The sequence below is a fragment of the Andrena cerasifolii genome, chromosome 9 (genome assembly GCF_050908995.1).
Source record: "Andrena cerasifolii isolate SP2316 chromosome 9, iyAndCera1_principal, whole genome shotgun sequence".
NCBI lineage: Eukaryota > Metazoa > Arthropoda > Insecta > Hymenoptera > Andrenidae > Andrena > Andrena cerasifolii.
In genome coordinates this window covers 10,323,209-10,347,137 of record NC_135126.1, presented here as the reverse complement: position 1 = coordinate 10,347,137, position 23,929 = coordinate 10,323,209, and the positions used below count along the sequence as shown (strand labels likewise).

The window sequence follows — 23,929 nt, the reverse complement described above, 5'->3', positions numbered from 1 at the left end:
ACGCAGAATTTTCGAACGCCTCTTGAAAGGCCTGCGCCTCTTATTTGCAACTTTAAGGCAAATAATTCGGTTTTTTCAGTTTCTTTAATTCCTATGATGTTTTGCTGTACGTATAAACATTGAAGATCGCATAAAACACTTATTTCATGAAGCAATTCGACGTATAAGTTACTCTGACACGGAAAAAACGACGAAAAAATCGGTTTTTAATTTTTTTAACTGCGGCGTACCGAATTGAAAAATCTGAAAAAAATTCAGGACAATAGTAACAATCATACGTACTTACAGTAAAAATATAATTATAGTGCGAAGCCTGCTTCGATACACAATCGGCATTTTTCAGCATTTTTTGGCGTTTTTTATTTTTCACAGCTTGGTTTTTCAATTTAAAAATCTGAAACAATTCTCTAATATGTGCCCCGATAACAGAAATGTCTCTGATTTTTTTCAAAATTTTTCATCCCCTAGTATAGGAGAAATTCGGCAAAAACCTGATTTCCTATTTTTGCCCTTTACTACCCTCCTTTAGTATACCTCTTTCCACTTCATGTTCTCCTGATATATTGGCCAAAATCTGGCAAAAATTTGAGAACGCCCAAAAATTCGGCTATGTACTAGGAGAACATGATGTCGAAAGAGGTGGCACTAAGTAACGTCTTCGGAGAGAGAATCGAGGATGCCTTCGAAGCTGAAATTCAGGGTACCTCCTTTCGCTTCGTGTTCTCCTTATACCTGGGCCAAAATCTGGCAAAAATTTTGAGAACGCCCAAAAATTCGGCTATGTACTAGGAGAACATGATGTCGAAAGAGGTGGCACTAAGTAACGTCTTCGGAGAGAGAATCGAGGATGCCTTCGAAGCTGAAATTCAGAATACCTCTTTCCACTTCATGTTCTCCTGATATATTGGCCAAAATCTGGCGAAAATTTTCAGAATGCACAAAATTGGGCTTTGTAGCAGGAGAACATGCCGTCGAAAGAGATGGCACAAAGTAACGTCTCCGGAGAACAAATCAACGAGCGAGAAGTGGCGCAGATGTTTGCGAAGCCTGCTACACAATCGGCATTTTTCAGCATTTTTTGGGGTTTTTTATTTTTCACAGCTTGGTTTTTCAATTTAAAAATCTGAAAAAAATCAGGACAATAGTAACAATCATACGTAGTTACAGTAAAAATATAATTATAGTGCCAAGCCTGCTTCGATACACAATCGGCATTTTTCAGCATTTTTTGTAGTTTTTTATTTTTCACAGCTTGGTTTTTCAATTTAAAAATCTGAAAAAAATTCAGGACAATAGTAACAATCATACGTAGTTACAGTAAAAATATAATTATAGTGCCAAGCCTGCTTCGATACACAATCGGCATTTTTCAGCATTTTTTGTAGTTTTTTATTTTTCACAGCTTGGTTTTTCAATTTAAAAATCTGAAAAAAATTCAGGACAATAGTAACAATCATACGTAGTTACAGTAAAAATATAATTATAGTGCCAAGCCTGCTTCGATACACAATCGGCATTTTTCAGCATTTTTTGTAGTTTTTTATTTTTCACAGCTTGGTTTTTCAATTTAAAAATCTGAAACAATTCTCTAATATGTGCCCCGATAACAGAAATGTCCCTGATTTTTTTCAAAATTTTTCATCCCCTAGTATAGGAGAAATTCGGCAAAAACCTGATTTCCTATTTTTGCCCTTTACTACCCTCCTTTAGTATACCTCTTTCCACTTCATGTTCTCCTGATATATTGGCCAAAATCTGGCGAAAATTTTCAGAATGCACAAAACTGGGCTTTGTAACAGGAGAACATGCCGTCGAAAGAGATGGCACAAAGTAACGTCTTCGGAGAGACAATCGAGGATGCCTTCGAAGCTGAAATTCAGGGTACCTCCTTTCGCTTCGTGTTCTCCTTATACCTGGGCCAAAATCTGGCAAAAATTTTGAGAACGCCCAAAAATTCGGCTGTGTACTAGGAGAACATGATGTCGAAAGAGGTGGCACTAAGTAACGTCTTCGGAGAGAGAATCGAGGATGCCTTCGAAGCTGAAATTCAGAATACCTCTTTTCGCTTCATGTTCTCCTGATACCTGAGCCAAAATCTGGCAAAAATTTTCAGAAAGCACAAAATTGGGCTTCGTAACAGGATAACATGATGTCGAAAGAGGTGGCACTAAGGAACGTCTTCGGAGAGAGAATCGAAGATGCCTTCGAAGCTGAAATTCAGAATACCTCTTTTCGCTTCATGTTCTCCTGATACCTGAGCCAAAATCTGGCAAAAATTTTCAGAATGCACAAAATTGGGCTTCGTAACAGGATAACATGATGTCGAAAGAGGTGGCACTAAGTAACGTCTTCGGAGAGAGAATCGAGGATGCCTTCGAAGCTGAAATTCAGAATACCTCTTTTCACTTCATGTTCTCCTGATATATTGGCCAAAATCTGGCGAAAATTTTCAGAATGCACAAAGTTGGGCTTTGTAACAGGAGAACATGCCGTCGAAAGAGATGGCACAAAGTAACGTCTCCGGAGAGCAAATCAAAGAGCGAGAAGTGGCGCAGATGTTTCGAGACAGTGACTGTTCTGAAATTTAGTATACCTCTTTCCACTTCATGTTCTCCTGATATTTTGGCCAAAATCTGGCGAAAATTTTCAGAATGCTATTGTAACCAAGTACAGAGGAGGACATACTATACTGAATGATATTATATAAAAATGAATGAAAGGAATAATACTGGAAATAATCTCACTTCAATATTATATTTATTTTTAAAGTAACAGGAATAAAAAAAGTAATTCGCGGTAGATATAGGAAGACTTTCTTTCCTTATTCAGAATAGAATACAGAAATAGCAAACAGCTCCGATCTCGAGCTGTCGAATCGGCCAGGTCACGTGACGTGTCTACCCCCTTAAGTTCCCCGCCGATTTTCAGGCCTGCCTCCGCGGACGGAGCGAGAGAGTGACCGCCGGTCGACCGGACAGGACGGAGAAACGGGGAACAAGGACAGCGGAGAGATCTGATCGAGATCCCGGCGATAATAACGCATTCGGGAGCGGCGCGGCTCCGAAAGGGAGCGACACCGCCAAGCGACAGATAGAAAAAAATCGAACGCGCGAGACGCGAGGCCCTTTTTCGTGCTCGATTAACGCTACTGATGGGGACATTGTTGGTACTGATTGTGAGTTGATTACCTGGTCGGACGGGAGAAGAGTGCGCACTTAAAGTATAGACTTCCCTAAAACCCTTGGTGTTACACTGATAGCAAATATCGTTGTGTAAGAAATAACTACTGCTTCTTATTATTCGATAGGCAGTGACTTCATGTGAATTTACCTGTCACAATACATATAAAATAAATATTTCCAAAAACTGTCAAATGTTATGGGGTAAAAGAACGCAAAGAGATATTTCCACAAAAGTGTTTTATTTCTCTACATACCTACAACAGTTGTGGTAATATAGGAAAACGTCTAATAGTAAACAATTAATTTTTTTTAATCAAAGTGACAGTAATCGCACATAACATTATCCCAACCTTTGTAGTTTGCGGAGGCATCAGTCTTCTGGAGGTTCAGTGTAGTCTTCGCACGCAGGACAAATTATTTTTCCCGTACACGTTGATGGTTGGACTATACTCATTTTGGAACCGATTTCTTGTGTTCCTTTCAATTTTTTTTCACAAGAAGGCGTTATCTTTTGGATTTCTTTTTGCTTATTTCTTTGCACGTTCGCATTCAGATTTTCTTTTCATTGCTTCATTTACTTCAAGCTGATTTTTAAATGCAGCTGAAAAGTACTACCAGTACTCATGAAAAGAAGAATTTCAGCTCCGTCACAGGATATGTTACATAAGCTATTTGCAGATATCACAATATTACATCGAAACTAATGAATTCATTACCTACCGGCATTGTACGATAATAAAGCGAAATACAGCTACACAATTCCACACTGGTGACTCTACCTCGGTTGACAATTGACTAACAATCAGTACAGCCAATTACCACAACTCAAGCACTGAAATTCACACAGTGCGAACTTTTGCCCGCGGGAACTTTTACCCCACTCTACTCTACTTGTATCACCCTCAAATGGAGTTACCAAGAAGAGACTTACAATTAGCGACAACCCCCTCCCCCGTTGCTTCGCGAAACTCGCAAATCCAGCATCCTCGATTCGAGTCCGCGATGAACCGCGGCATTCCAAGGGACGCGCACACACGGAGAGGCATTAAGATATCCATCGGTAAGATTTTTCTCGCCGGCGGGGCTGGCGACTGAGGTCACGTCTCCCCGTGGTCGTGAGCAGCCCCACAAAGACCGCGGGACCACGAAGACGTCCATCGAGCCCAGTACGGTCCGTGACGGTTCGCCATCATCGATTGTTCCGTTTTGCCTTCAACCTCACCAGCCTGCCCTCCGCTTCGTCTCCTCGGCAGGAGAGGACTTCCCAGACGAGATTTCAATGAGCATTTCTCAGCAGACGTCGCCGCGTCGCGCGTGCAAATATAATATCCCAACGGCGGGAGGGTGCGAGCGAGGGCGGAGGGCCTCACCCTCGCGATCCTCGCGTTTCCCTTTCTAATCCGTCGGGGCCAGCAGGCCCTCGCCTATCGTCGGATTCCATCTCGCGGCTCTTTAACGCCCGTCCGTGATAACTCACGCGGCCGAGTGTGCCGCGGCGAGCGCTGGGAAATGGGCCGCGTGATGAACGAGTCGATGCGCAATGACGGCGGCCCGTAGAGACTTATTATCCTACCCTCGAATTATATACGGCCCCTCTTTAAGCTACAATGTGGTATAAAATTAATAGACACGATTTGCGCGCCGCCTCGTCGCCGGTGAAATTATGTCGCTGCCGCGGCGTCGAATAATAATTGCCCGACGAGCCGCGCGACCGGCCGCCCCAACGGGCCAGATTAACCCTCCAGATGATATGGGCGCGCTTATGAGTGCGCGTTGTATACGCCCTCCGTGAGCTACGATCGGTTTTAGGTGTTTAGCGAACTCGTTCCGCGTGATGGGTGTTTATGGGAGCTCGGCGAGTCTGTTCCTTGGAGGTGTCCGAGAGTTGCCTGGTCTTGTGGGATATTGTTGTCGTATCTTCTCGTCCAACGAGGATGCCTAGTTCTGTAAGCAGAAAATCCTGTGTATAAATCATGCGATAAATTCTGCTGCTCTTTCGTATGGGTACGTTCGAGACAAATGAGACGAGCAGAGGAGGTTCTTCCGGGGTGCATTAAACCAGGGATCGAAAAAGTTCTCAAACCCTCGTTTTTAAAAAAATTCTGTTAGAACTTATATGTTTCGTTTAAGAAAATATCTGTTCCTGAGAAATTTTTATTGAAAAAATGTTACCTTTAGGAACTTCTGTAAAAAGTGTTCTCATGGAACAGATATTTTAAACCTATATAATAAAAGTTCCATGGAAACGATTTACATTAGAACATTTATTAAAAAAGTTTTCATAAGATAAAGAAAATTACTACACTATTAGGTACTAGTTTTATTTAACAATATAATGTCATATTCTTCATATGTTTATTTAATAAAAGGTATGAAAAGCATAACATAAGTATTCTTTGTCTAATGAAAACTTTTTTAATAAACGTTCTAATATAACTTGTTTCCATGGAACTTTTATTATACAGATTGTAAAATATCTGCGTAGGTAAGTATTAAAATTAAATAACACATTCAGAATATCAATTTAACTGTAATAATTAATTAATATTGTTGTAGTACTATCCATTGAATAGTATTCAGTATTTGTTACAACGATTGAGAACTTTTTTAATATTGGTGAACAAAATATCTGTTCCTGTTATAGAAAATTTTCTTATTTTATATTTTATAAGTTCCATTCCAACTAGAACCTTTATTTTCAAGAACTATTATTTTATCGGTTCTCCTGGGAACTTATAATGTGAGAACATTTTTAAAAAAAAGTTCTGCGATCCATGTTTTAAATGGAACCTATTGAAAGATGTGCAGAACTTTTCCGATCCCTTTCTGAAGGTGTATGAAAAAAATGGATCAGATTGGCCCACTAGAGGTTGAGATATCCTGTGTACCGTCATGAAAAACACCGTTTTGAGGAAAACCCATATCTACATTAATTATTACTATATATGGCTGAAACTTTTTTTACAACTCACTGAAATCTTAGTAAATACGCGTGGATAATGCTTATCGGTAAAAATTGCGTAATTTTTTTGTGGGTCGTCCGTAAAGAGAATAGAGGATCTCGTCCCTCTAGACGAGAATACTCCCTTAAGAGAGGGGATTGAAAACTACTTAGTCACCATCTAGATTGTAGGAACACTAGATATATAAAGATATATCAAATGAAATATAAGATATATAAGATGTAGAAAATGAAATAGTACCAACATACAATGTTTGGGATTCTTCTACGTTGGTACTATTTCATTTTCTTTCTTCGCCAACGATGCACGTCCTTTTCTACCCCGTAAATGAGTAGGTACGCACAGACGCTCGGTGCATTCATAGGCGCCTTTAAACCTGCCGCGAGCTCCATTGGTATCGCGCCGGCCGGAATTTGTCTCTTCGGGAGACAGTAAACGCCATCCCGTCCCCATTAAGGGGTTTACAAACGCGGGCCTCGGTGCTTTTTATCGCGGCCAGGAAGCCCATTTCAGCCGGGAAGTCTGTCCGAATGGGATTCGCTGGGACCGCGGACGGACGATAACGTTCTCGCAGGTGCGATCTCGGATCCGCGACGAATTACGAGCGTACGAATCGACTTTCGGGCTACCATCGATGCCACCGCAGATTAGCGGTCGATATATACACGCTCGGCGGCGTGGGACACCACCCTGTCGTATACTTGCGCGCGGGACACGCGTATAGGCCGGCCGCAGAGCGTGGAACGAAGCTGCGCGTACCATGGGTGGTAACTTAACACCTTAACGGATATTTATGGGCTTTTGCTAACGCAAAAGATAAAAATAACGTTTTCTGGCTGGCCCGGGGCCAGAGCTTGTACAACACGCGGCCGCTGGAACGCGTGCGCGCGAGCGTACGAATACGACACACCTGCTCGAGCCACGTGAAAACCCTCGCACTCGAAATATTCGGCTGGACTGTGCCTGTATGCGCGACAAGGTCCTGTGTAGTTGAGAGCAGCGATGGTCGTACATTCGCGTCAGGACAGACAGGCTTTTGATTCTCTGTGAATATGGTATTCAAGCCCCTGCAAGGGTGGCGACGGGCGTTTTCGTAAGTGTAAATTAGGGGGATAAATGTGCGCCGGCTACAGGTTGCAGGCAGGCGGCGGCTCGTATTTACGATGGTATTACGTAAATGGTCGGCGGGATGTGTCACCGATGGCGTGGACAGAATCTGGAATCGCGACCGTCAGTTCGGCCAGGGATGTCTCAATTATGCTGCTAAAGGGCCCCTCGATCCTAATCAGCACCGTAATATCTTCCAATGCGCCGGAATTGCATAAAGCTTCACTCGCGCAGCTCGATAGCGAGCGATAAGCGTTAAACGAGTGCTTTGAACCTGACTGAAACCGACGGCTGATACTTGGCCATGAGTTACAAGATAATTATCCCGTTTCTGTACAATGTTGCGAGTTAAGGCTATCAAGCCAAGAATCTTCAGTGGCTTCGCGGTGGAAGTTATAGCCACCGAATTCTAGAAGCCGAAGGTTCTTGCTACCGAGTTCCAGGAGCCAGCCTCGGAAATCATCGTTATTCAGTGGCTGGATTTCGTCAGTGCTCGCCACCAAGCGCCGCGGACACAGAAGCCGTAATTCTCAAGACCCACGAGCTCTCTGTGTCCACCGATGATCAGCCTACACGCTACATTCCGAAACTCGGTCTCCCGACGCGCCCTCCTCGGCAGCGGCGACAGTTTCCTTCTCGCGCAGAGCCGGGAGTTGCAAAGTAAAGCCAAGAGGAGAGACACGTAGCCGAGGGTCTGGAGCCGGTATTAATGAATTAAATTTAGCGGGAGTCAGCGGAGTGGCACAAAAAGGAAAGTCAACAAGGAAAGTTGAACGACGTCTGGTCTGCCACTTCCTCCGTGTCCGCCTCCACCTTCCATCGCCAGCCCGCTCCCTCGCGGAGGACAGAATGGAAGGCGACAGCTCGCGCGAAATTCGTTAATTGAAACGTCTCGAGACCGTGTGCACGGTAGCCGAGTGCAGAAAAGGGCGTGGCGGTTGCGATTACTCTATGGTGGGCGGGAAGCGCGGTATAAGTCATATTACAACGTCGGTCACGAGTTGGTCCCCGTGTCGAGGTGCCAGCCCGAGGTCTCCTGCTCCTTTCTCTGCAGGAAATAGGGATGGAAAGGAAGCATTTGGGTTACTCGTTCACCGGACCTGGCCCACGGCTCCGCGCCCCCTGCGCGCACACTTTACGCCCCGCTTTAGTCGAACACGCAACGGCGGCGCGCGGGCATGCACCCTTGGTCCGGCTCTCGCCGTATTTTGCATCCTCGCGGTTACACGATGGCAGCGTCTAATTATCTCGCGGAAAGTCCATCCTCCAATTACGCTAAGCCGCCGCCGCGGCCGCGTTGGCATTGTTACGGATTTTTCGTTACGTTATTATTATCCCCCTCCCCCGACCGCTCTCGACTGTCAGGCGGAGGCGCGCATTTATTCTTCGATTTGCGACGCAATCTCCTGGATTGCCTGCAATTTTCCTTTGTTTTCTGTAAAAAAAATCGCGCCCTCGGTTTGCCCTTCGCGATTGATTAATCGTATGCAAATGGGGGGTTCCTGTAAGGACGAGCATTCGTTTTGATCGGGCGCAGTTCCTCGGCTCGCTTTGCCACGCGGCTTGGCGATTATAATAAACTCGGGGGATCGTGAACTTAAAAATTCCAAATCCTGCAGAGTCGAGTCATCGTTTTGGGAGAAGGTTGACGGTGTAACCACGATTTTCATTTCTCTCTCAAAGCGATCGTCGGCGTGTAACGTGTTCATTATGAGCTATTCCGCGTCAAAAGGAATAGGTTTTTCAAGCCGGACCGTGGGTGGGAACGACGTCAAATCGTGATTTAAAACTATGACATCGATTACTGTTAAGTTTATTAACGATAAACAAAATATTCTATATACGCTTCGAGAAAGCATTCCTTTAGCTTTAAAATGAACCCAAGACGGTGGCATTATCTTTAAAAATGACCGAGATATTACAGTTTAAGTGACGACGCGTCAGCCAATTTTGTTTGAATTTGCGAAACTTTAACATTAAATATTTCGAAAGCTATTCGACACAGGCCGCTGACATTTAGTATACTTTGTTTTTGCAAGGTTATCGACAAATGCTGTAATTTTGAAGAGAATCGGTGAAACTAAATTTTTCACCTCCCCGTTTTGACGTGGAATAGCTCTTATGCGGCCGAGGCAACGACGCTATCTGGCTAATCGGTCCGGCCGTTTTTCGCTAATCTCCGAATGACAGTACTGGTACCATTTAGTCGACATGTCCGGCAAATCCTCTTCCTTGGTGGCGATTAGTGTCCCCCCCCGGACACGTAGCCGCCACGGAATCGATTCTATCTCTGGATCACCGGATCTCATTCTCTTCCCCGAGGAGAGGGCGGATTAGCTAAAAACGGCGAATGGACTAGGCCCCTCCCGACAGCAGGGAGCGCCGTAGGTGGAACGATCGTGCACGATGGAGCGACTGTGTGTCCCCTCGGCGACGTGTGCGTTACTCCGATCGCCTTTTAGCCACGACGCTGGTGGAGAGGAGAGGAAACCGACGTCCGTACACGACATAAGCATATCAATAAAATGTTTAATTGGCGTTTACATTTCTTCATTCGGCCCAACAAGATCGCGATACCGATCTTCCGCCCGGTTTCTCGTCCAGCTCCGTAAGCTCGTCCTTCCACTCCGCGATGCACCTCCAGCTGGATGTCAGACGTCCCTCGGAGGTAACCGGCCTCCCTAGGAACGAGGACGCAGGCCACGGAGCAGAAGAGGAGAAAGAGAGAGGCGAGCTCGGGCTGAAAATCGAGCGAAAAGGTCGGTGGCAGGACGACGAACGTGGAAATAAAAGGGCTGCTGACGGTCGACGGGGACGCGGTGGATTTCGGTGTCCCTTACAGGTGCTACTGGCGTGTACTGTCTGACTGCATCGTGTCAGAGCCGGCGTGCTTGACGGACGGAAACGTTTCGAGTGGCACGATGCCCTTAACCCTTTTTGCTTCAACTCTTTTCCCTTGTTTCTCGCGCGCTCTTTGCCTTTTAGCGACTCGACGTGCTCTGCGTCTCGCGGAAGCCTCCGGAAATCTAAAGATGTTTTCCTGGCACCCACCTCTACCTGAAACACGCGTCGACGCACCTACGCGCGAGCAGCAGAGAGAGAGAGAGAGAGAAGAGCGTTTGTACGTGCACGCACGCTCTCGCCGGAGAGGATCAGGAGGACGAGTAATCGTGCAGGTGCATGGAATCGAGGAAGAGAATCGCGGAAGGCGCTCGGATCAGGCTCTCGATGGTATGCCATCGCCGTTTCGGCCGATTTTCCCTGGAAATTCCGTACGAACCGGAGGAATGCAAACGCCTCGTCCCCTTGTAACTACCTATCTGATGCGGCTCATTAAACGCGCGCGATACCCCCGAGCGATAGTCTTGCAGGGTGTTCCGCGACGAGTGTTAAAGCCTCCGGCAATTTGTTGTCGAGGGAGTTTCGGGAACGAGGTGTTCCTCGCGAAGGAATCGGGCTTCGAGGCTACGTAACAAATGTTCCCTTCGCAACTCGGCCCTCCTTCGCCTCCACGCGGCAGTATTTAACAGAAACTGAAGGGAATCCGGCAGTAATCAAACGTTAGACACATTTTACTAAGTTTATTGCAGAGCAGCAAAGACCGAGAGCAGGAACACGTTCGCACAGATTACGGGATTTTTATCTCAAGTCGGTACCGCTCAGTCGATTTTAATAAGAAAGTAAACGGAATTGGGATGGCGGGGTGTTGGAAGAGGCCGGCAGAGGAGAGCCGTTAATGATTTACCGCGGCATCGTCTTTATACCCGCGAATTCACCGTCGCCGCAAACGCCAAACTCTCGTCCCAAGGGAGGAAGAGCGCGGCCACGCCCCCGACTTCTCATCTTTTACGCGTCTCATTCCATGACGTTGGTACGTGAGGGCCCAGCCGTTTTCAGCATCAGCCCGAGCGCCTCGGAGGACGTCGAGGAGGAGCGATTTCGGCCCTCGTGATCCACCGAAAACCGAGATTCCTCGCTCTCCATCTTCCAGCCGAGCCGCGACGTTCGTTAACGCTGGACACCGAGCAATCTCGGGTAAAATGAATTCTGACTGGCTGTCGGGCGGCTAAAGGTTCTCCGGCTGCTTGATAAATATCGGGGTTAAAGGACTGTGACCATATGCCTGAAGGGTGTTGCTCTCGGCGGTAAGATTCCTTCAACCCTATAACCTTATATAATTCTGAATCTGTGATCGCTAGTTAATCTTCCCTTACCATGACGCTTTCTCGCGCTAATGTCTTCGGAGCATCGAATTTCCATAGCGTATCCGAAATCGAGAGCAAGACTGCTGCTCCAGCGAGACGGTATCGGCTCGATCTGAAAGTAGAATCGAAAAGCGGACGGCGCGTAACGTGGAAACAATTTTCGCGCGGAATCCCATTAATCAGAGTGACTCGTTGGAAAAAAAGGTAGTTAAGACGGGGTATCCTCATCGACGCCGGTTATCTCGGAATCAGGATCGCGGGCCTGTTAACTCAAAACACGTGGCGGCGTAGCGGCAGCCGGGGCCGTCCGTAGTCCGCGCGCTGATGAAAGGAGAAAGAAGGGAGGACCAGCGAGCGTTCTCTATACCTGAAAACAAGCGATCCCCGTTGGGGAAAGATGGAAAGTATGGTAGGTAACCGGACGTGCTAGGACTATTTCGAGGATCATTATTTCTGGATCGGTTTACCACTATTCATTAGCGTCAAGCTTTCCACCGTAACTCGAGATCCTTCGAGCCCCGCTCCCAGCCGGCTGCGAGCGTTAACAGACGCGCACCAACCAGCGGATAATTATTTTTCCCGCACCATCGTGTTAATCATTTTACGGTGCTCGTAAAGCGCGCGCGAACCACGTCCGACAAAAATCCCGAGGGATATAAACGCTCCGCGTCGTTATAAAATACAACGGCCTTGTACAACCGCTGGGGTAATACTTAATTGCGCCTTGGATACTTCAGGGGGTGAATCTTGCTCGCGAAATGAAGACTACACGTTACATGAAAGCGCAATGTGGTCACTAAGTAGTTTCTAAATCGTGGGGTCGACGAAGCTACGACGGTGCCTTCGTATCCGAACTGATAGGGTAATTGTGGGACAGTTGCCGCACCTTACGCAAAATTTTCACTGTAGCTAAATTTTGCAATGAATATTTGTTCCAAGGATACATATTATTAGTTGAACATCTTGTCCTACTACTGGCATTAAAGAAAATCCAAATTTTAATATTTGTCACCCTTCAAAAATTGAAACTAAAAACATCCATTTTTTAGGATCCAAAATTTAACGTTTCGAAAAACGTTTAATTTTACATTTAAACTTGTTAATTTTAACTTTTTATTTAAAAAAAAAAATAGTGAAAGCAAAGTAAAAAGAAACATCTTTTTAATTTATACAGTTGTAAAATACAATAAAGTTGGAAAAATAAATAGATACAGATATTGTTTCTGCTTTTCTAAATTTAATTGTCTTTTCTTCTTCCTTCCACATTCATTGCATATAAAATAAAAATAAAATGTGAGAAAAGAGTAAAAAGCCCAGAAATATGTTTGCATTATCAGATTCATCATTAAAAATTAAATAATTTGCTTTGAGATATCACGGTATCTATTTTGAAACACTTTTTTGTATTTTTAACATTAAAAACATCATTTAGTCGACTTAGGTACCTTCCGATACAGTATGCTATCAATTCCGCATAAAAGTGACCTATTCTGGCCGAGAAATATTCCACAGAGTTCCTTTAACGTATTACGAAAGTTATATCACGAAAAACTATGAATTTTTAACTACTACGATAGCAAAAATAAATACAACGTATAACTATTGAGGCAAAGTGCGGTAGGCTTACCTAAAAAAATAGCAAAATCTTTCAAAGTAATAATGGAAACACGTTCTCGCTTATTAATCTAACCTACACGAACAGCCTAAAGCAAATATAATCGACAGTGTTGTATTTTATTACCGATAACCCTGAAATACCGAACGTGTGGCATCTCTCCCACAATTACCCTAATTCGCGAACATCGCGTCGTGAGAACATTATTACCATTACCAATGCTAGAATGATTAAGATGCCGCGGTAAAATATCACCGCGAGGCTCGAAGTGTTAAGAGCCAGTCTTGAAAGCACCATGTTTCGTCGGTACAGCGCAGGAAAGCTGAACGATCCTCTTTGCGGCGCTGAGCTGGTCTGAACGCGATGGAATCTATCGAGTCCTCCAGGAAGGGACGCAGCTAAGAAAAGTCGTGCCTGTAATGTGGCCGGCGAAACCGCGCGCACGCATAAATAGAGAATGAAAAACGGTTCCGACAGGAGGTCGACTTTCTTGCCGCATTCCAGCCAGCCGCGAGAAGAAGCTCGGCGAGAGGATCTCCCCTGGTGTAGCTTACCATCCGCGGGGGATCGTTTCTCAGCTCGATCCCTCGACTATCGGTTCTCAGCGGTGTCGAAGAGCGGGCGTGGTTGTCTCCCGCGGAAAGATACATATCCCGGTGACCGAAGCCACCGAAACGATCGCGGAGAAGGTGTTGCGACCACGACTGCGGTTGCCGCGCGGCTCACGGCCACGAGGCCCTTTCTCGCGCCCGATAATGGATGAGCGTTCATAATGATTTTTTCGCCGTCCAGCGCAACGGTCATTGAGTAATGATGCTCGCGCGAGATAAGGTCGACTGGGATTGGCAGCAGAAGATGGTAAAGCGAAGGGCGAGCAAGGGTGCGAAGCAGGGTCGACTTGGGGGAGAGCACGCGTTAACACATTCGCGCAAACCACGCGTGTGTAGGATTCAGGGTCCAAGCTTGGCACGTAATGAAGATTGACTTTATCGCCCACCTCGCAGAAGGCCGCGAAGGTCATCGAAATCTCGACAAATTTCGACAAAGTGGGCCGAGACGCGCGCATATCGGTGGCTGTCTCGCTCCGTATGACAGAAGCAGCAGCCGCGCGCCGCATCGCGCGGTCGAGATTCGCTTTGACGAGTTATTTCCGGAAACGAGACGGCCGTCTGTGTTCCTTCCGCGAGGTGGAGGACGCACAAAGGACGCAGAACGGATTCGACGCTTTGACGGCGACGATATTTTTGCCGATGGTCGTTTATGGAGTTCCCCTGGCTCTCGAGCCCCTGGCATCGGGGCTAATTATCTTTGAAGATCGTTGATGTAATTTCGTATCGAGCGGGGAGCTTCAAAGGAGGCGGCTCGATCGGTTTAATTGTTTGCCGCGGCGACGATGTGTCCCTCTGTTCTTCCGCGCGGGAGAGGAACGACGGGGTGGATAAATGGCGGCGACAGGAATTGCTTAATTAAGGAAAGCAACGGGAAGAGGAGGGGAGGAAAGAAGCACGGGGAGGAAAAACGTGTTAAGCCAGGAAGATACCCGGTGGCAATCGTTGGTGAGAGGAAATCCTCGACCGAGAGCCTGGAGCCGCGCGGCAGCCAGTTATTTCCGGTAACAAGATTCTTTGTTGCGCCGCATTCTGTGCTCGCGCGCCCCGCGTAACTTGGGTTAATTAATAGTCGCGAAACTATGCCCCGACGAGACTTCCCTGCCGTCGTAAACTGCACGTGGGCTGTTGTCGATGGGAGAACCTGCCTCTTCTTCTCGCGGAGAGGGCCCTTTCGCGCGTTTAACGACACGCGCCTTTCGAGCGAATTATATTCCCAGCTCGTGGTTATCGTGCTTTGTATTTTTGTCAGAATTGTACGGGGATGCCAGCAGCAATTCCCCAGGAATAATCTTTTAATCGGCCACTCGATGAATATTTTATGTTAACGAGGCTCCGATTATCGTCGCGGATTATGCACCGCTGACCGACGGCATTTTGTCATTATTATTAATTATGTCACCGGCGTCCGGCCCGTGAGAATGAAGTAACTTCCCTATCGTAAACACGTCGATAATAATTATTACTTGACCGCCTAGGACCCCGGGGGGCGATGATTAACCGACGTAGAAGTCTCGTCGAGTATATCGATAAATTAATCGTGCACGCGCGTATATCAATTAAGCGTAGGATGAATCATTAATTCGCGGGCCTCTCGGGGTCCCGAGGCTCGTCGCGTCGCTCCTTTTTCCTGTCCCTGCTCGCCTTCATTTCCATTCGTCTCCGCCGTGTCCTTTCTCTCGCGCCAGCCACGCTGTCGCGAAGCGGGAGGAGACACGCTGGACATCGAGACCGCGCAGCCGACGCACCCTGGGGAAAGTCTGCGGTTTCTCCAAGTTTTGCGAAAACGAGCCGCGCCGTTTCGAGACGTCCCTGGCAACGAGGAGGACACTCGATCTCTCCTTGCATACTCTCGATATTCGATCACGTCGGCTGACAATTACACCGCGGGCCCAGCGACGTGCGAAGGCGGACGACGGGGGATTCAATTTGTAAAAGTTCCTGAAAGTGGCGTCCGTCGATGCGCGCGAGGTTTACGCGTCGCCGTCTGTTCTTTTATCGCGTCCACGTCAAGATAAACGTACACTGTCACGTCGGAATCCCGCGGAAAAAGAAGAACGCCGAAGGCTGTCCGCTGATTGGACATTGAAGTCTCGGAACTTCACGCCTACGTCGCCGGGAACTTCGAGGCCCTTCGGACGCGAGCACAAAAGCCAGCGCGATCCGAGCGAAATTGACAACGCCTTTCGCGTTAATTCGAGTGCGCGTCAGGTATGCTGATTCGCGATACCCACGGCGGGCCGCGCTGCGCCGGGAGAGAAAAAGGAAAAGCCCATCGCGATGCGGCGTGACTGGTGGTCGATCGATGCCCGGAACGTCGAGATTCGTCGGCCACGAGGACGTTCTCGCGGGGATCTCGAAGAATCTCTCGGATGGGAGGAGAGTGCACGGCGAAATTAAAGGAGGCTGTGTTTATCGTGGACAGTGGAAGTCGAAGTTACGAGCGCCACTGCAGGAGTAAATTGCACGCGAAACTTTCACCGGCTGCTTTATTGGCGAGCAGTCGGGTAGCAAGTATATTAGCTTGAGAGAAGAAACGGGACCGGTTGGCCACTGATTGGGACATTGAGCCAGCCGCAGCGGGCTGCTGGAACAGTTCCCTTTAACCCTCATCTGGCAGATGCAGAGTCCGTTCAAACGGAATCGATCGACTACTTATATTACTTCTTACTCCTTCAACCGTGCGTTCAGCTTCCAATAATCCTCCGAACTCTGAGCAACTCTACAGATCTACGTCTCGATCGTTCACGCGCCGAAAATGAGCAGCTGAAGAAGCAGCTACCCACGCCACCCGGTCCCTCCACTCTTGCCACCCGTTTCGCAAAGGTAGCAGACAAGTCTCGAGCACTCGAAAAGCTGCCGCCGCAGAGAAATGGCGAATCGCTGGGCGCTAGACGGCAACCGTCGGCCGTTGACGAGGATCCAAGGCAATTAGCGAACAATCGGCCGCGGAAGCTTTCACGGCGCAGCCTTGGCTCGGTTCAAAAGAAAGTTCCCCCGGCGACGATATCCCCGGCGGGCCTGTAGCGGCGGAAACGTGACGCGAAACGTCGTCCTTGGATATTCGAGCGACGTTTCGCCGACGGCGATAAATTTCGCGGTTCGGCCGTGCCAGCAGAACGAGGAGCGTAATCACAATAGCGGCGAGTCGAAGCGGTAACGGGCCGGTGCAGATCGCGCGGGTCCGTCTTTGTGCGGGTCTTGCTAGGGACGGTTATATTCCCTTACGTGGCGGCGGGACGAACGCGAACCGCAGACGTGCGGCCCACAATAGGCACGTCGCCTTCCGCGTGCCGGACAATGAAACGGCACAAAGCCCGGGATTAACAATATTCCGCGAAACCGGCCCCGGAAACTGCGGGGGCGGAGGAGGAAAAGTGGGCACCGCGAGTAGCCAGTCCGAGGACGTTGACGATTAGCCAAGAGCGGAGCGCGGCCTGGTCCGAGGAATGGCTGATGAAGAGGCTCAATTAAGCTGGATGTCTTGTTGGTTCGATTGCCTGATCTAGATATCTTCTGCGAGGGATTGTTAAGGTGCGAAGTCATGATAAAAATTTACATGAGATTTTCTATCGTGAGACAAAAATCTCAGATATAATTAAACGTGAATAATGGCACGAGAGTCTCTTTAATCCCACGAGAGTCTAATTTCATGCAACTAATGACAAAATAATTACAAAATAATAAAATAACGAAATAATTGTCGCATTAGATTAAAGTCTCATGTCTTGTTGATTCGATTGCCTGATCTAGATATCTTCTGCGAGGGATTATTAAGGTGCGAAGTCATAATAAAAATTTACATGAGATTTTCTATCGTGAGACAAAAATCTCAGATATAACTAACGTGAATAATGGCATGAGAGGCTCTTTAATCCCACGAGAGTCTAATTTCATGAAACTAATGACAAAATAATTTCAAAATAATAAAATAACGAAATAATTGTCGCATTAGATTAAAGTCTCATGTCAGACACGATATCTTTGTCTCGTCGTGGATTTGCACCGTTAGAGACGAGACAATTGGGGAGGTATTTGAGAATTGTATATTCTCTTGGTTGGAAGTGCGATAGTAATAAAACACTCGCAAAGCATCGATTAATCCGTTCGCAAACAGTAGATTCACGCTCTCGCTGACACTCGCCTTCACGGACCACCGTGCACGATGGATGGAACACATTGTTCCGGCCCAGACGTTATTACCACCCGTGCCGAATGCCAAGGAGATTCAGGAGGAGTCAAATTAACAATAAATAATAATGATACGAAAACGACCAGGTGGAAGGGGGATACCGAGGCGTCATTATTGAGTTAAGTATTGATTGCTGGGCCGAGCGGGCGATCGGCGAAGATAAGACTCTTTCTTTCGCTCGCCTCTTCCTGGAAGGACCCTCGTAGATCCCCAAAGGACCCCGACAACCGTGCCCGTTCCCTCGCTATACCGCCCCGACAGGGTCAGCCACCGATGGTGGCACGGACAGCCCGAAATCTCGATTCCTCTATGTCAAGCCGCGCAGTCGGGGTTAACGTGGCGACCTGCTGCCACCTTTCTTCGGCTTTATTAATACGCGGTAGGTGGCCAGCATGACAATAATCGCCCGTGATTACTACGGAAGGCCGCCGGAATAATGCCATATTAAAATGATATATTACGGGAAAGGGTTAGCCCTCGTGGCAGCCCTCCGCGAAATGAACCAGGGACAATCGTCGCTCCGGGAATTAAGTGGGGAAGCTAATGATTTATCTGGCACGGCATTACAAGAAGGTGTGTTAACCAAGCGTTAACTATGAAGTTATCGGAAGTCCTCGATGCTCGAAGAGGATCAAATTGAATCTCCTCTGTCGCCTGTACAACGGGGAAACTTTTCCAAAGAAGATTGATTAACTTATTGTCTAACAACTGTGGCCGCGCAGCAGACGTCGCGAGACCCATTCCAAAATCCATACGGCGCGGCGGCCAGCCCGCATTCAGAGCTGGCCATTAAACGGATCGAAGTGCAGCTATCAGACCGTTCCACGAAAGATACACACAAGCGTCGGGGAAGCCGCGAGCGAGAGCTGGTTTGTTCGTCTGCCGTCTGTTCGCCGAGTAATAAAGCGTGCGCGAGAGTGTCTGTCTATTCGAGTCTGGCCGTTTCGGCCAGTGGCTTTTGCCTACTCCGGTCGGACGGAAGGGGCCGCTTTCAGATCGCCCTTCCACGCTGAGAGCGGCTCGCTGGAAGGTAGCCGTGAAACAAGAAAACACGTGAGCCCGGTCGAGACTCGAGACGGAGCCCAGGGGCGCAGGGGAGGCTCGAGTCGGTGGGTCGCGATGAAGACGGAGAAACGGGGGAAAAGAGGGAAGACGGTGGGCGAAAGGCGAAAGAAACCAATTGGAGTCGAAGGGTTTCGGAGGGAAAAAAAAAGGAAGAGAGACTGGGCGAAGAAGAGAATCGGGGAGAGGCAGGGCAGACAGATAGAAAAGGAGAGGTGGGTCGGCGGAAGAGGTGATAAATGGGAATGAGGATTGCTTGGCAAAGTGCGAATGGCCCCGCGAGCGCGGAGATATGGATGGAACGGATGGACGGGTGGATGGATGGTCGGATGGCTCGACGGTAGTGTATGGACGGATGGGCATTGCCCATTGCACGAGAGGCGCAAGTATTACGTCTGGACGAAATCCAAATGCATTCAACGGCACCGACCATTTCGACCAACCGGCTAATCCTCCCACCTGTGCGTTTTTACTACCCGCGCTTCTCTTTTCATGCCCTCTCGGCTCACCTCGCCGGCGAGGCCGCGCGGCATCTCGCGGAGTCAGCTTCTTTCTTCCTCGGCCGGTAGCCCTTTCAGCTAAGGATTTATTTAAAACCGATGGCACTGGTCTTTCGGCGATGTTCCGCTGCGTGGTCCTCTCGGTCATCCGAGGAATCTAGGGGAAATTGCTCGAACGATGCGACTTCGCCTCTTTTTTAACGAGAATCGCAAACTTCACGCTCCTACATCTGCGCTAGGTAACTTCTGTCATCGAGTATTATTTGCAGTAGAGAAAGATCGCCATAAAAAGCTTCAGAAAAGTAAAAAAATTACGCCAAGTACATGAAATCAAATAAATCACAAAAAATAGAAGATACTAATAATTATAAAATAAAAAAAGATGTGAAATCAAAATGAGCTGTACGTACATAAAGGTAATGATAAATACAAATAAATATTTTAATACGAATAAACATTCTATTGAAAATACTTGGCGCTGCGAAACAGAAAAAATGTTAATTGTCCTCGTATTAATAATTTAAAATAACTCCCTTACAATCTAAAATACATAAACAATTGGTCTTATTCGAAAGCTTATATGCGGTTTACATGAGAAAAATGCCTTTAAATTTAGGAAATATTGCAGGCGTGATGAGATATTAATGAAATAAGTTTCAGGTTACGTTGGAATAGCCCGGCGACGAGTAAATGATAGCGGTAGCGACAGTCGACATATACAAGGTGTCTTTCCTGTACTTTCTTTCCTGTACTTGGCGTCGAGACGCTGCCGCGTCTCTAGAAACTCGACATTTCCAGCAATTTCTCTTTTATACCTACCACTGCAAACCTAATTGCTCAAATCCCTGCGAAGCGTCATGACCCTTTGGCGCTCGACGCCAAGCCCTTGCGGGGAGATGATCCGCGTGGGTCCAAGTAGCAATGGCGACGCGTGAAAACGGTTTGGATGGAGGGTCGCCGCTCGGCCATCGGGATTACTTCGTTACCTTAACGAAGCCGTCGGCTTAACCTTGACATCATTAACCGATTGTTCGTCTAAGTCCGGCTGGTTCTGGCCCGAGGATTTATCTTCCTCGTGCAAGATGTATCGCTCGCCTCTCCCCCGCAGCCGTGGCGCGTCTATCATCGAGTGCCGCGGGGGGGAGCAGCGAACGGGGACGAAGAAGGACGCGTGTCTCGGAGGAGCGGGATGCCCGTAACCGTAGGCGAGGGCGAAACGGAGAAGCGAGTTTGAAGTTTCGTTGATTGATCCAGGATTCCGTGGATACGCGGTGGAAGGCGCGATACGCGGCCACGGCTGTTGATTGCTCGGGCGAATAATCGAGCCGGCCGTGGTAATAAGGGACGTATTTATACCTCGCGCGAGGAAGGAGAAGACGAACGGGCTGACGGACAGGTCGGTCGAAGGCGAGACCACGCCGCGGTACTAATGAATCCGATTGTTCCCAGGTGAATCGAATTGCTAATGAATTATATATCGCCGCTCGGGCCCAACCCCGAGCCAGCCACCCCTGTTGCCGGAGTTTTCACGTGCTAGACACCCGGTATCCATCTCTGTCGGCTCACCTTCCATCTCCCCTTCGGTCCAGACTGATCGCTTGATCTGGCTGCTTTTCTATCGCGAAATCGTTCCGCAGGGAATGCGCAGGGTGGTCGAGTCGTTAATAATACCATCGTTGATTTCGAAGGGATTCCTCTGCTCCCCCGAGTTCAGAAGGTTCAGTGATTCTCAGAGGAGCGAGGGATACGTCTTCTACGATAGAACGGTGTCTTCAATCTCACCGCGTTCCCTCTACACTCTACTTATTGAAACCTATTAAACATCGTCGTAGCAGTGAGCACGTGTGCTCCACGCGTGTTTCCAAGCTCGTAAAGGCAGCTCTGGAGAAGACTACCGCGATGCCAGGCCTCGGTGCAAGGGAAGGATATGTCCGAGCGCCTGTGTAATTTCAAGTGTAACAGTCAATACCGCGTCTAGCACTTTCGTTGAGATCTTCTTACAGGCTAAACGTTTCTCGTGAACGTTTACTCCTAAGGGATTAATAACACAGGACGTAGCGCGGGCTATTATCCTCCTCCCTGCCTATATCCAGAGTCCGTTTTCGCGGAAAGCCGTGCACAGAGTCCAGAGAGGGATGCTCCTTCGACGAAACTGGCCGCCAAGGATCGACACGTCCGCAAGATCCGCTCGGAACGTGGGTATTTCCGCTGGCTCGTAACAAGTGGAGCTCGAGCCAAAGGCGTTCCTCTTCGTTACCGTGAGAAACCCTTCCGCGTCGGGGCTATGACACGCGCTCGACGCCACGCCGCAGCGGTGCACGCTGGAGAACGCGTTACCGCCATGTACTCCCTATCAGTGGCACTAATTATTACTTGTTAATTGCCACGGCCTACTCGTCGGTCCCCGGTGCTCTGGACGACAGAAAAGGAGCAGCACGCGCCCGACACCCCGAATGAGACCAACAGGGACAAGGTACACGTACGGTGTATGGGTAAATGTCTATTTCTGTTACACGTCCTGGGTCGAGCTGGATGAAACGACCCATGACGAAGATAGAACTGGACTGGGATTATCGATAATCGGTAGGGAATAAGTGGTTCAATTGGCGATCAACTCAGTGTCTCGATTGGAACGCTGATAGAAATGTGGAATATAAAAGTAAACGAATCTTTGGAAAATGGACACTTAAGTTTTGCCGCAACAGCGATTCAAGGTCGTTATTGTGATCACTGTGGATGTCTGAAAGAGCGAGTACTTAAGTCTCATTTAAAGAACGAGTAAGAAAGTGCCTGTCTTTTAAAGAGGTAAAATTAAATGCACAAGTAGAATTTTTGTTATCGTCTCTGTGACGCGATGAGAAATTCCGTAGGCAAATGTGTCTATAAATTCGCGAATGCTGCGCGAAGTAGACCATTAAGGAGGGAGCTTAAATCGTAATAAAGTCGCGAAGTCGAGGATTATGCAGTGGGACTTCTCCTTAAGTAAGACCGTTAAATAAGAAAAGCCCGTAGAGCTGCTTCCTGGAAAGAATCCTCGCTGTTGCAGCTAGGCGGTGCGCGAGGGTGCTTTGTAATTAAATAAAGTGCAAGTCGATAAAACGAGGGTGCGTTTTTCTGCGATAGTACGCGGAGACTAGAAGAGAGGAGGGTGAGCTTCGGGCCATCTGGAATACAAGTGCGTGCTTGTGAATTATTAAGAGCGAATGAAACTAATCCGTACGAAACAGGGAACGCGAGTTAATCGAAACTTAAATAAATTGATCGCATCCGAAGGGGACGCTTAATCTTCAAAGATTCCTCTACTCTCCACTGTCTCGCAGCGGTATCGCGCGATTATAATTCCTGAATGCATTCGGATTCCAGGATTCCCTCCTTCCAATCGCCAGAACGCCTCCCAAAGGGCGAAAGCATTGCGCCCCGGAATGCATAAATCGCGCAAACGTAACCACGGCCGCCGTAAATCCTGCCATCGACGAACCAATCGACTAAATGGACGGGTGAAATACAGCGAGAGGTCCTTCCATTAAAAGTGGAGGAAATGATAAAGATGCTTTATCGTCCGCCCGCTTAATGGGCCTCTGTTTACTTCCACATATTTATTAGCGGCTGCGTAATATAATGCCAATTAAAAACTAATGCCGCTGAAGCAATAAAAAGGGAGCCCCGGCCGAGTCCTTGAATTAATCGCGGCCACAAAAACGTAAGGTCCCAGTGTTCGAGCCCCAGCGATCCTTTTCTACTTGCCCGTGCACTTATGTATATTCGTGCCCTTTTCGAGGTCTCAATTTACGAAGAAAAAATCGACCAGCAAGTAAGAATCGCGTAACAACGAATCCCCGTCTTGGGCGCTTGTCTGCCACTCCCGTGAACTCTACGGGACTGGAGCCTTGACTTCTCGGCCCACCTTCGAAAATTAATCCCGTCTTAAGGTCTAAGATCGGCTTAGGAGCGGGAATAAAATTCGGTGGCTTCGCAGCGCGCTTCGGTAGCCGACGTTTAAGTTCATTCCCGACTGTTAACCTCGTTGTTGTCACAACGGCGACAGGATCGTAAAAAGGAGAAGGGAGGGAGACGGGACGAGGCGATCCCACGAGGGTGGAAGGAGGAACGACCGCCGATAGAATTCGAAATGAAGTCCGACTTTACGATCGAGTATATTTCATACGCCGCTCGGAAGCCGATTAGTGGAAATAACTTAATTCACGGATTCGAGGCCGTTGTATTTTAAATGCTGCCTCTCCGGCAGAGGCGAGCGCGGTTTGTTCCACCTTCCCCGTAATTCGTGCCGCGTTTAGAGACTTATTTATGGTGTACGGTGCTCGGCCGACGCGGTACACTTGGTCAATCATATTTTATTAGCCGAGGCCCTTTACTCTCGCCGGCTGCTCGATAAACTCGAATTATTTTTCTAGCCCGCGGAGCGTTTTTTCCTGCTGGTCGTTTTTGGCGGGACGCCGGCTCGACGACGATCGTCCACGGACGTGTTTCAATTACG

General features: G+C 47.9%; 1 protein-coding gene across 2 annotated transcripts in view; it reads right to left on the bottom strand.

Moving 5' to 3' along the window:
* Positions 1-3,532: 3,532 nt before the first annotated feature.
* LOC143373398 (uncharacterized) overlaps positions 3,533-23,929 on the bottom strand; it is a 163,943-nt gene continuing 143,546 nt past the window's right edge. For both annotated transcript variants that reach the window (XR_013086458.1, XM_076820626.1), the window contains one exon: positions 3,533-5,126. Coding sequence is in view for 1 of the 2 variants with exons in the window: in XM_076820626.1 (XP_076676741.1) it covers positions 4,996-5,126 (131 nt within the window). In the remaining variant the exon portion in view is untranslated. The remainder of the gene's footprint in view (positions 5,127-23,929) is intronic.